Source organism: Hippocampus bargibanti, linkage group LG09 (genome assembly GCF_051943395.1).
Source record: "Hippocampus bargibanti isolate YZ-2025 linkage group LG09, ASM5194339v1, whole genome shotgun sequence".
Lineage (NCBI taxonomy): Eukaryota > Metazoa > Chordata > Actinopteri > Syngnathiformes > Syngnathidae > Hippocampus > Hippocampus bargibanti.
The window spans coordinates 9,985-23,542 of NC_142742.1; the positions used below are offsets into that span (position 1 = coordinate 9,985).

At 43.4% G+C, this 13,558-nt stretch overlaps 1 protein-coding gene across 4 annotated transcripts in view; it reads right to left on the bottom strand.

Moving 5' to 3' along the window:
• Positions 1-1,713: 1,713 nt before the first annotated feature.
• Positions 1,714-13,558, bottom strand: part of fgfr3 (fibroblast growth factor receptor 3) — a 44,276-nt gene continuing 32,431 nt past the window's right edge. For 2 of the 4 annotated variants that reach the window (XM_089003614.1, XM_089003611.1), the window contains exons 8-18: positions 12,852-12,996; positions 12,197-12,372; positions 9,673-9,821; positions 9,463-9,584; positions 8,950-9,060; positions 8,681-8,871; positions 7,536-7,658; positions 7,395-7,465; positions 6,167-6,304; positions 4,951-5,056; positions 1,714-4,772 (exon numbers count right to left, since the gene is read on the bottom strand). In XM_089003614.1, coding sequence (XP_088859740.1) covers positions 4,602-4,772; positions 4,951-5,056; positions 6,167-6,304; positions 7,395-7,465; positions 7,536-7,658; positions 8,681-8,871; positions 8,950-9,060; positions 9,463-9,584; positions 9,673-9,821; positions 12,197-12,372; positions 12,852-12,996 — 1,503 coding nt within the window. In that variant the 3' untranslated portion in view covers positions 1,714-4,601. The remainder of the gene's footprint in view (positions 4,773-4,950; positions 5,057-6,166; positions 6,305-7,394; positions 7,466-7,535; positions 7,659-8,680; positions 8,872-8,949; positions 9,061-9,462; positions 9,585-9,672; positions 9,822-12,196; positions 12,373-12,851; positions 12,997-13,558) is intronic. The other 2 variants (XM_089003613.1, XM_089003612.1) reach the window with 2 other exon arrangements.

Sequence of the window (13,558 nt, forward strand, 5' to 3'; positions counted from 1 at the left end):
CGTCCTTCCTCCCCACCACAATGTCGACATTTACCTGATTGGAGGCAATGCTTTAGTCTCAAGCAGAATTACTTCTTTATTAACTCATTGACTGCCAGGCCATGTGCCAAAATGGGTGCACTCCAGTGCCAGGGTTTTGTCATTGTCACTCCAATTCCAGGACTCACAGAATATCTTTATTATTATTATTATTATTTAATACAGCATTAGAAACCCTAGACCAGGCGTCGGCAACCCGCGGCTCCGGAGCCGCATGTGGCTCTTTCACCTCCCTGCTGCGGCTCCCTGCGGCTTTGGAAAATAAATAATGAGTATTTAATTCAATGTATATTATTTTAGTTCGTTCGTTTTTAAAATGTAATTCTAAATTTGAAGATTATGGTGATTATAAATAATACAAAATAAAACATTCAATTTTTTTGTCGCTCATAATATACGTCACAACCATCGACAGTGGACGTATATCCGGTCACAACCGCCAAATTGCGCACGATTTCTTGAATTGTTCCACCCCCAGGTCGGCCAACTATGGATAAATCTAAGAAACGAAAAGTGTCTGAAGAAAACAGAACGTTTAATGATACGTGGGCAGATTCGTTCGCCTTAAAAACAGACATCGCTCACGCCTGACAGACGACAGCTTACAGTCCTGGGTGAAGATGAAGTTAACGTCATACAGCCCTGATGTGCAGAGGCTGTGCGCTGAGGTGCAGGAGCAGAAATCATATTAACCAGGTGATAAATATTGTATTTGCCATTTTGCAAATATTCTTTTTTTGTCAAATAGACATTGAGTATTATATTTGAAAGTAATCTTCAACCCAACGTCTTTTTTTCGGAGTTTAAAATGTTTTTGTTGCGTGCAGAAATTTAATTTCGCTTCTCTGTAACAGTTCATTGATTCATAAATGCAACACACTATAGTTTGTTTATGCATATATATAGGTAAAAAATGATGATGAAAAGATGCAGTGTTGTCTTCATTTTAAATGTCAAAAGGATTTTGTGGCTCCCAGTGTTTTCTTTTCTATGGGAAATGGGTCCAAATGGCTCTTTGAGTCGTAAAGGTTGCCGACCCCTGCCCTAGACGACGGTCTTCTTTCATCAGAAAAAAATGAGTTAATTCCTAAGTGATATGGATCTGGAGTTATATGATCTTGAAATGGGGAAGATGTCCAAAATACAATATAATCTATACATAGTGATTTATATCGCGCTTTCACAAGAGCTGATGCTGTAAAAAGGCGCTATCATGGAAAAAGGGGCAAATGCTGACCCCTCGTGAAAGGGAAAAAAAAATCATTGCCAGAGGTCTGACCAACGCTTTATCGGCACCCCCGCAAGAAAAAACAAAACCCGCACACATTTGGGAATGGCGCTCCACGTCATGCTTTTTAATTCCTGAATAAATTCGTAAATGGCAGTGAATGAGCGAAAAAAATGCAATTGAGCATTTTTGTTTGTTTATATTCTTTGAATTGACATTTTTAAAACAATCAAGGCGGGCGGGCGGCGGTTAAATGTACGAGGTCTATGCCCCATTTCATAGTGGAGCGTTCGTAAACTGAGGTATCACTTTACCAACAAATCAATACACCCTCAACTTGCCATTGGTCTAATCTGTACTTTAGCTTCCGACCCAAAAAATAGTTTCTCGTTTTATTTTGAAAATCATTTTGGAACTTATAGGAACCTAAAAAAATTCCTTTGATATGCCAACATAGAAGCTGTTTATTGAAAGGCTGTTTGTTGACAGACAGGTAGCGACATTGTTTTGTCAGGCAACGGACGGACGGCCACGCAACACTTGGCCGTCTCGTACCGGAATGTTCCACGGCAACCGTCATCAGCATCATCAGAAGCCGCAAACAAAAAACAAGAAGAAAATTAAAAGAAAAAGCAAAATGGTGACTTCCACTTTTCTATGTTATTCCAAATAAATTATGTCATGTCATTCTACTTTACTGCTAACGGCGCTAAAGTGGAATGCAAAACAAAACGCAAAAGTAGCTCCCGCGGCTAAATAAAACTCTTCCAAAAACACACACAAAAAAAAATAAGAAAGGCTAATGTCTCTTATGTACAACAACAAGCACTTTTCAAACTATAAATTAATCTGACCAAGGATTAAACATCGTGACAAAAAAACAACAAAAAAATAAAAAATATTCCCGCTCAAAAACTTAAACTGACAAAAAAAGAAAAAGAAAAAAAACTAAAAAAGAAAAAGTAGCTTGTCGCCATGTTTTGGTTAGCTTTTAAATGTTTTCGAAATAACAAAAAAAAAACGGAAATAATTGATATGTAGCTACTAGGAAAAAAATGCTAACATGTTAGCCACTTGTATCCGCTTCAAATCCAAATTTGTTGATATTCAATTGTTGTTGTTTTTTTGATGCTGCAATGTAGCAAAAAAATGCGAAAAATATACGAAAGCCCGATGGCGGAGGATCATCTGGCACTCCAAATAATGAACATTAAAAAAGAATCAAAATCCTAAAAATAAAGGCAGGTAGCTTGAAGAAAAAGACTCTCACCATAGGGAAAGTTTTGACACAGCATTGGAAGAATAAATAACCCCCCGTTTTCACTTCTTTTCTTTTTTTTTACACAAGTGCCAAATATTTTTTGCTTATGGATAATAGAAAAAAAATATATAGTAAAATCATAATCATAATAATACTCATAAGACTTATTCAATTGACACCATGAGTCATTTATCTCCAGGTATTTTGTAGGCTTTTTTTCTCTTCTTCGAGCAGAATTAGAAGGGACAAATGATTCCCCAAAACTGGTTGATTTTTTTTAATTAAGCAGCAAGCTCATTTAGCTCATTTAGTATTTGTTTTTTTCTGATATCCTTTTTTTATTATTTTATTGTTTGCATTTGGAAACTTTTTCATCCCATAATGCTTTGCTGCCCCCAAACAGCTTTTGGTGTTTTTTTTTAAGACTTCATTTGGCACTTGGATGATCCATCCATCACAGACAAAAGATGACCCCCCCAAAAAAAACCACTAATGTTTTTTTTTGCATTTTTGGTTGTGCACAGCATGACTTCATGTCTGTTTTAACACTGATGAGCGGCGTTCACACACACACACACACACACACACACACAAAAATATTGCTTCTTTCTTTTTTTTCTTTAAAAACTTTTCGAGTGAGGTGCAAAGCATGATGGGACTTTTTTTTTTTTAGCCTGTCAGAAAAAGTGCCCGATGCCTCTTGCCCAGCAAGATGTGAATCTCGTTTTCATGAGATAAAAACTCAGCAGGAGTTTCTTACTTTTTTTTCGCTTCAAAACCGACAAAAAATGTAAACAAAAAAATATAGAAAGACAAAAATAAACACAAAAGGGTAAATGCACGGCGATGACGACGTAGCAGCGACAGTCAGAAATGAATATGACGAGAAGACTATAAGGGGGGATTATGGGGGGGACTATTATATTAATATAATTATCCCATTTATGCTGAGTGTGTTGATATGAACATAAATAAATTAATTTTCAAATGCATTCATGTTGTTTCTTGCCACATTCATTATTTGTAATTATATAATAATAATCACCATAATCATCATAAGCATAATCATGATAATCATACATTAGATTTCTAAGCGCCTTTCAAAACTCTCAAGGACACTTTAGTTTTTCTGCTATACTAATACAAAAATATAATATTATTATATTATATACTCCATTTGAACCTATTTGATCCTCTGTTTTGATTGAATTATTTTGGATTTTTGTTTGAAAAATAAATTTATCTGTGTTCATATGAACACGCTTAGCATAAATGGATTAAGAAAATTTGTTTTTGCTCAAATTTTGGATTTATTTTGGTTATTATCACATTGACAAAAAATCTGATTTAATATTTGTGTTTTTTTTTATTCAAAACATTGAACGATTTTTTTTTCTTGTTCATTTTTTTTCTTGTAAAATTATTTTTTTTCTTGTTTAATTTTTTTCTCTCAATGAAAAACACATTTAGGTAAATTTCTGCCTTTTTTATATGGAATTGAAGATTTTAGGAGTATTGCCCCCCCCCTCCCCCAGTCCTTTTTTTTCTGGTTGCCGTGCCTTTTTTTGCTGAGGAAAATGCCATTTTTGTGCTTTTATTTTGAAATAAATTAGACAAGTGTTTTGGTGGTGCCGCTTCCCGCCAATCAATGCCTGTCCAGCTATAAATACTTTGACAAATATACACTTTGATGATTTCATAGACTTCAAACATTTTGGCCACGACAGCGTCCCAAACTTTTTTTCCGGTTTTTGGATGACCACCAAACACCTTATGTTGTTGTGTTTGTATTTCCACCAAAGTCTTGAATGGGGGGGACTCGTCGGAGGACCGGAAGAACGTTTTTGGAAGATGTTGCCCCATTTCGGTAGCTTCCATCTTTGTAGGCACAAAATGGTGACCCATGACCCCCCCAGTCCGTCACAAAAAACTGGCCGTGTAGAAAAATAAACTTTGCGAGTTGAAAAAAAAGCAAATCCTTTAAAGTTTGGAGGCCGAAGGGTTTTTTCGTCCTTCCGACTCGGTCAGGTGATCATGGGGGGGGGGCTTTCCCTCCCCCCCTGTTCTGAGGTTTTATGCGTGAACGGGGGCGTTGTTGGCGGGGGGCAGCTGCTTGGGAAGACAAGGCTCGTCGGGCAGGGCTTCGTGGGCGAACACCGAGTCATCGCCCGAAGAACACGTGCTGTTGGAGTCCTGGCACGTGGGCGAGTACTGCTCCAGTGGAACCGACAGGTCCAGGTACTCCTGGAGGGTGGGGGTGGGGGGGGACAGACTTGATATCAGCGACCCAAAAACTGCCCACATTCTCTTCCGGATAAAAAAAAAGTCAAATCGGGTGTCAAATTCCGAAAAAGAATCTGTGTGTGAGTGTGCGTGTGTGTGTGTGTGTGTGTGTGTGTGTGTGTGTGTGTGTTGGACTGACATCGGTGGAGGTCATGGACAAAACGCGGTCATGATCTTCCACCAGTTGTCGGAAGGTGGGCCTCTGCGACGGGACGGCGTGCCAACACTCGCGCATGATCATGTACCTGGGGGAAAAAAACACATCTTAGCACTTAGCTTAGCATTCACAATACAACACAATACGACACAGCGACGGGACGGCGTGCCAGCACTCAGGCATGATCATACAGCTGAATTTTTTTTTTGCGCATTAGCTTAGCATTCGCAACACATTACGACACAGGGTGAAGGCCGCAACGCTTTAACAACAGCATATTTTGGTTTCACACAAAATATGGCAACTTTTTTTCATTTTTTTTCACCTTTATGAGTCATTTGTATTTATTGATGTATTTATTTTTGATCTTTTATATCCAGGTGTGTCAAAGTCATTCTTTGCTGCAGGTGGGCCAAGTTGTCATTCTGGTTTTCTCTCGGGGGCCATTCTGAATTTGGGGAAGCCATGACATTGTTTCATCCTCTCCACATACAACAAACAATGCATACGTGGAACTGCCGCGGCTTGGAATTGAAGCAGATCTACGTTGGACAGGAGATGTGAGACAATCTCTTTTGGTCAATGGTAATTGACAAAATGGATGCTACAGCTTGTTGTTTGCTTTTTAACATTTAGCTTGTAGCCGACGTGCACATTCCACTGACCGTCCCTGATCCACTGGGGAAAAGGACGCCTCTAGAACTGAAATAAAGAGGGTGCAGAAGGATTGAATGACTGTCTGTCTTATTTTCTTGTTTGGACTTCAAGATGGTGCCGTGAGAGTGGCTGCCTTTACAGCAGCTCCTATATTTTTTTTTTCTCCTTCTATCTTTCCTTTTTTCTTTCTTTTATCACTTTGCTGCTGCGAAATGTCAATTTCTCCACAGCAAGACGAATAAAGGTACATTCAATAAGAGTTTTCAAATCTGAAGTCCAGAATAATGACGTTATATAATGATGTTATTGTGGTTTATAGGGGAAAATTGGAATTTTTGCTTTGGACTTTAGCAAGCATCATAGCTTGATCAAGCTAGCTAGCTCGCTAACTCAATGCCTAGCTAGCGAGATAGATGAGCATGGAATTTCACAAGTTTGACCTTTTTTTTAGCATTTTTGTTGTTTTTAATTGATTTGATTGATGATTTGAATTTTCTTGTGCGTGCCACCAACAAAAAAACAGTAATTTGATCAGACTCACAGCTCGTGGGTGCAGTTGGCGGGTTTGTCCATTCGATGTCCCTCCTTGAGCAGCTTGAAGAGTTCCTCCACGGGGATGCCCGGGTAAGGTGACCCTCCCAGGGTGAAAATCTCCCACAGCAACACCCCGTAGGACCACCTGCTCGCACAATAGGTAACGGTTAACGTCGCTATTTTAAAAAAAAGCATTTTTCATCAGCCGATTGTTTGTTGCCGATTGCGTAACACAGGTAACATCCGATTTACGACCGAGATCCGTTCCGACCAAACGGTCGGAAGTCAAAATGGCCGTAAATTGAAATGCATTCAAAACGTTGAATGCATTGAACTGCAATGAACTCGTAGGCTAGCTGACTGGCAAACCGCTCTGTTGCCATTACACGGTCGATTGCTGTGCGAGCGTGAGATGCTGGCTGGCTGGCCAAAAGTGTCGTACGCGTTGCGTGCCTGCTAGCGCGTTGCGGTGCCAGGTGTAAAATTTAAATTGCAAAAATAGGGTCAGGAAGTCGTGGTCATAAGTACGGGTGGTCCTAAGTTGAGCCGGTCGTAAGTCGGATGTTACCTGTATTTCCATTTTTGCGACGTTTTCTGGCTTTTTTGCGGGTGTTTTGTTGTCCTTGACGTTCAATGTTTTTCTTTTTCCCAAAGTGATTTTGGACGACTTCCAACGACTGCACCCGAGTATTCGGTAAAGCCCGTCTGGGCTGCTGATCCACGTTGTAAATGCGGACCTGCTGGAAAAACACGCCGGCCCAGATTCTTTTGCAGTCGATGCGCCCGAAATCGCACACGCACTCGCGCGCCGACACGCACCACTTTGGTAGCCATTTTTTTCTGTCACTTTCAGCTTCTTAGTTTTCTCATGTACCTTCAGAACCCCTCCATCATACCCACCCCCTCCCCTTTGTGCAAGCTGCTTAAAGCAGCCCCCGGGTGGAAAAATCCCCAGGGAGAAAGAAAGATGTGTGGGGAAAGACCCCCCCCCCCCAGCCCCTCTTTTCCTCTTATCTGTGGCTCGGTGGATTTCCGCCGTTAAAACACGACTAAGACGGCGAGGCAGCGCGGCGCTCGGCCTCCCTTCTGATGTCGTGTCGGGAGATTATGGAACAGGCAAAACAAACGCAGAACAAACGCGCTCAGGAATGAGCCGAAACGGGGGTGGAGGTGGGGGGGAGATCGGCATCCTCATCGGGGGGTTTGGTGTTTTGGATGAGGTCCGACAAACTCACACGTCGCTCTGGTGGGTGTAGACCCGGTCGAAAAGAGCCTCCGGTGCCATCCACTTGACGGGGAGACGACCCTGAGGGACGCCGCAAAAAACAAATGTCAAAAAATGTGGACCCCCCCCGGACGAGACTCTGCGTCCTCACGTTGGTGGTCTTTTTGTAGTAGTCGAGATTGTGCACGTCTCTGGCCAGCCCAAAGTCGGCGATCTTCATGACGTTGTCCTCCGTCACCAGGACATTCCTGGCCGCCAAATCTCGGTGGATGCACTACGGCGGCAGAGGAGGAGGCACAACATGCTTTGTTGTTGTCGCTTCATCCATTTTGACAAACGCTTCAAAATTAGGATCCCCCCCCCCTTCCCCCCCAGCAGCTTCTCTGCTGATTTCAATGAGGGTGGTAAAAATGAAGGGATTGAGGAACTCTGATTTTTTTTTTACTTTACAAGTCTTTGGAAGTCGGCTGTCGCTCACGTTATGACAACTTTATCTTGTAGCAGATGTTTAGTTCAACTCCTCGTGGTAATTAACCTTGGAAAAAAATTCTCATCGGATTACAATTTAACTCCTTCACAGCCATTCACAAATTGATTCGGGAATTGAAAATATGCCGTAGAGTGGCATTCCTGAATTTGTTTGGGTTTTATCGATTCTTACCTTAACCCTAACCGTAACCCTAAACCCTAACCCTAATCCTAATCCTAACCAACCCTAACACTAAACACTAAATGCTAAACCGTAACCTTAAACCCTAACTAACCCTAATCCTAACCCTAACCAACCGTAAACCTAACCCTAAACCTAACACCCTAACACTAAACTTAAACCTAAACCTAAACCTAACCCTAAACCCTAACCTTTTTTCTTGTACCAGAAGTTTCGTTCCCCTACTGGTGATAATTAGCCTTGAAAAAAATATTTCTCATCAGATTACAATTTCTTAACTCCTTCACTGCCATTCACAAATTGTTTCAGGAATTGAAAAGTGTGACATGGGACGCCATTCCTGAATTTGTTCGGGCTTTGCTTTTTTCTTGCTTGGGTGACGATAAAGCACTGGTCAGACCTCTGGCAATGTTTTTTTCCTCTTCCACGAGGGGGCATCATTTGCCTTTTTTCCTTGTCATGGACATTGGCTTTTTCTCCCAGTTACATGTTACTTTTGTCGCCTGTTTTAGAATGAAAAGGGCCCTAATGACGCGCCGTGCGGAACGCATGCTAACCGACGTGTATTTTGGACATTTTTTGACACGCCATCGGCACTTGCGATGGCGAATCCACCGGGTTCTGACCTTCTGCGAGGCGAGGTACTCCATCCCTCGGGCCACCTGGTAGGCGCAGGACACCAAATCTTTGAACGTCAGCTGCTCGTCTGGGATTTTGCAGGTGTCAAAGGAGTAGTCCATGCCGGGCGGCCGCCGCGCCCTAAGGTACTCCCTCAGGTTGCCTTTGGAGGCGTACTCCACCAGGACGTAGAGCGGACCTGCGGCGGTTGGTGGTCAACCAAAGCGCTAGGGGGCATTGGCGGCTAACGGGCGGGCGGGCGGAGGGGGTTCCTCACCGTCCTGCGTGCAGGCTCCCAGCAGGTTGATGATATTTTTGTGCTTTCCCATCATCTTCATCATCTCCATCTCAGACACCAGGTCGGACAAATCTTTATCCGTGGCGTCGTCTGGAGGGCGAGAGGAGACGGGCGTAAAAGCTAGCTAGCGCCCTATCTTTTTTGTCTTTGTGTTGTCATGTTATTTGTTATGTCGTTTTTTTTGGTTCTTTTGACGTCAAGACGGCATAGCCAGAGTGCCTGCCTGTCCAGCAGCTCATGTATTTTGTTTTTCTACTTTCATTCCTTTCATCACTTTGCTGCTGTGAAATGTAAATTTCTCCACTGTGAGACTAATAAAGGCAAATCCAATCCAATCCAATATATATATATATATATATATATATATATATATATATATATATATATATATATATATATATAAACATACACTATATTACTGACTATAAAGTGACCTTGAGAGTTTTGAAAGGTGCTTCTAAATCCAATGTATGATGATGGGTGCCGTCTCACCTTTCAGCATTTTGGCGGCCACCGTCAGCGGCTTGTTGGGCTTCTCCTTGTCGACGCCGATAGCCTCGGCCATCACCACCTGGCCGAAGCAGCCCTCGCCCAGAGGCTTCCCCAAGGTCAGCCTGGGAAAAGCGGCAAGGCCACGACTTTCAGAAGGCTAGAAGGCTAGCGACCGCGGCTAGGAGCTAGCAAAATGGCCGCCGTCCCTACCTGGCTCGGGAAAACTCCCACTTGGGGTCGGCCGGCAGCTCCAACTCCGACACGTTGGCCAGGACGGGCCCGTCGCCCGAGGACAGGCGGGCGATCCTCACCAGCGGCGCGTTGGACTTCATGGACGAGTTGGAATCCAAGGACACCTGCTTGAGGGCCAAAAGAGAACATTATCGTCGCTGAAAAGGGACCCCCAAAAAAGCCTTTCCGACACGTTTCAACAACGGAACTCACTGACCTTGGCGAAAAACAACCGAACCAAACCAAAAAACGGAGCAACCGAGCGAGCGAGCGACTGAAAAATGAAACACGTGCGGCAACTATCATCACACCAAAATGGAGCAAATACGACTTCAACAGTTAGGACGGCGGGGAAAAAAAATCATTGGCAGCGGACGCCCTAACCAGTCTTGAGGACTTGCACATTGCAAGAACCAAGACAAGACCCTTTTCCAGCGACTCCCCTCAGGCAGGCGCTACCAATCCAAATCCAGCAGACTCTATTTTTTGTTCTTTCTGGGTTTTTTTTTTCTGCAAGACTTTACTTCAACCCTTTTTTGTTGTTTGTTTTTGCACTACTACATTACGTCACTCTACATACGACACTACCTCTCTTTACTTACGTCACTACCTCACTTTACATTCAGAAATGACATGTATTGTCTGTTGTCAATTGTCTGTCTTTTAGCCACATGCTAAGTGCCTTGCACGCTGGGTCCGAGAGGACAGTAATTTCATCTGTGCTGTATGTCATGCATATTAGCATATTTGACAATAAAGCTGACTTTGACTTTGACATTTCAACAGCTTCTTCCCCCTATTAGCCTTGATTCATGTCCTCCAGACTTATTAGCTTCCCGGCGTCAAAACAAATCCTGTTCAGATATTTTCAACCCCAAGACGTGACCGTAGCACCGCCGGCCGTGACGGTCTTCATCCGCCATATCACAGGTGTCCAAGTCAAGGCCCGGGGGCCAAATCTGGCCCGCCAGCAAATCCAGATCCCATGTTTGCATGCACTTTTCCCAATTTGACATTTTCATATAGTGCACTTTCATCGACTCCAACATGAAAATCACAAAGTAGTCATTGTGTTTTTTTATTTATCTAGCTTTTCAGTTGTCTATCTACCTGTTAACGCAATCGCTAACACTATCTAGCTAGCTGTCTATTTGCTATCTATTAGCTATCTAGCTGGCTCGCTGCTTTCTAGCTGGCTATTTATTCACTATATAGCTATCTATTAGCTTGCTAGCTAGATTTCTATCTATTTGAGTTACTTCCAGGTTGAGTAAACGCTGGCGCGTGTGGCTGCCGCTGCGCACCTACAGAAAAACTGATCCTGTGACTGTAAAGTGACCTTGAGAGTTTTGAAAGGCATTTGGAAATCAAATGTATTATTATGATTATGATTATTATTAGTCATGTCTTTTTTGGTGATGATGATGATGATAGTAGCGCGGCGTGTTCAAGCGGAGACAAATTCCTTGTGAGTTCTACATACTTGGCCAATGAAGCTAATTCTGATTGATGACCCTTGATTTGGGAATTGGATCTGATTTGGGAAATGGATCTGAATTGGGCAGCCTCCTGAATGACCTCTCCTAACCCCTAAACCCTAACTCCTTCCCCATCCACAAAAAAAGTCCCGGTCCAAATTTGCTGGGCCCGAAAAGTAATATGTGTTGGAAAATGCCAGGAGCTTTGTGGGAGATTTGAGTCGCTTATGAAGAAAAAACAGAAGGAGAGAAGCAAGCGGCAGATTAGCGGGCCAGAAAAGCCAGCAAAGATTACACAAGAATGTCATGAAATCTTTGCCTTAGAAGAGAGCAGCCAGCTAGCTAGCCACGCCGCTTTCAATGTCCTTGCTGCAACCAAAATCAACCTGAAAAAAACAAAATCTCCCCAAAAAGTCCTTTGTTATTCTCTCTTAGCTTTGAATAGCAACCAACTGGCGGATTAGCGACAGAGCTAACGTTAGCTCTATTGACAAACCAATGGAGTGACTCACCTAGTGAAAAACCAGCCAAATGTCTGACGGGCTAACGTTTAGCTCGTAGCCGTAGCATTCAGGGCCTCCCGGATCGCTTTGCCAACGTTAAAGACTCAAAATTGGACCTCGATTTGTGCAACGGCAGCAGAGAGCAAAAATATAGCTCCATATAGCGCTAGCCACAGACGCTAGCGCTATAATATGAACCTAAGCAGGCTTTACATTATGAGTGACTTGGATTCAATAAAAATGATCCAGATGTGAAAATACATTTTGCCACGTTGTGATTAGAAATGAGCCACTGAGAGCAAGAGTGGGCTAACTCTGTGTTTGCCCATGCTAGCTTTAGCGCTAATGCCCATTGTTCGGATGCAGTTAAACTACTCCATTGCCGATTTTGGGTTTGATTTCTTGCTAATTTTGGCGCCTCTTTATTTGTTTGCTACTGCAAAATCGACTCTCGATCAGACTGAGCGACATCCGGCTAGCTGAATGGCTAACGGTTCAAATCTCGTATCTACTTTCTGTTACCTGTCTCTTGAGGGGGAACTTGGAGAGTTTCTGCACGGGCGGTTCGGGCAGCGTCTTCTGAGCGCTCATGCGCATGCGGCACAGGACCACGATGACCACGGCCAGGATGAAAAGTACGCAGCCCGTCACGTAGATCAAGATGTCGGCGTAGTAGTCCTCCTTCTCCGGGCTGGCTGCTTTTGGGGTGACGCCAATCCATTGGAATTTGCCAAAAACAAAAAATAAACCATGAGGCAACTTTGAATGTGACATGTAACGCCTTGGTTTATCGTGTTAGCCACCGGCGCTGGTGCTCGAATGCTAATGCGGCTTGCGCGAATGTAAGCAACCTTTACGTGATGAGCGACTTGGTTTTCATGAAAAAGGGTCTAAGCATGAAAAAACAGTTTGTGTTGTCATTAGAAATTAGCCAATGAGAGCAAGAGTGGGCTAACTCCGTGTTTGCTAATGCTAGCTTTAACGCAAAGGCCCATTGTTCGCAGTCAATGCTGATTTTGGGTTTATTTTCTTGCTACTTTGGCGGGCGGCGCCTTACATTTAAGTACTGTATATACAGGTTTCTGTAGGTTTCGTATGCTAACATTAGCCCACCGTCGCCCTTGGCGACTTAAAAATGAAGGTCACAGAGGTTGGAGCAGCGGCGCGGCGGGAGTACCTGGAAGCACCGTGAGCCAAGCAGTGTGGTGAGAAAAGCCGATAGAGTTCCCTGCCAGGCAAGTGTACTCGCCGGCGTCCTCGAAAGACACGTTGGACACCAGGAGCACCTCCAGCTCGTTGTCCGTGGTGTTAATACCCGCCGTCTAAGTGGAAGGAGGAAGGAAGGAAGGAAGGAAGGAAGGGGCAAGGGAGCACCGTCAAGAGACCACCAAACACCTTGAAATGCAACCAAGAAAAAGGCCAAGATGGCGGACGTGAAGAGACCCAAAGCAGAAGCGGCACCACCACGACACACAATAATCAACAAGGAGGTTGGGGGTAGGTGGGGGTCAAAATCCAAAATCAAAATGTCAGTTCCAAGGACCTTTGGGGTAATGTGCACTCAATCCCATCAACCCCAACAAAAACGCTTGAAAAAGATCCAAATGAAAGCTCACACCACCTCCACTAAATGGCCATGGTGGTGTGAAGTTTCATTTGGATGGTTCTTACAACCCACAACTGAGATCGTAACCACACAGGCTTAGTTATGCTGATCGGGCCAGTCGTAGCAGAGGTCTGGCGCCGCCACCTCTGGACAGTAGGGATATACTGTATCAGTGACGTGCAGTCAGGGGAGGCAGGTGAGGCTGTGCCTCACCTCTCATCATGGAAATATCAAATGACAAAATAAATTAAACAGTTATATTTATTTAGTGATTTGTA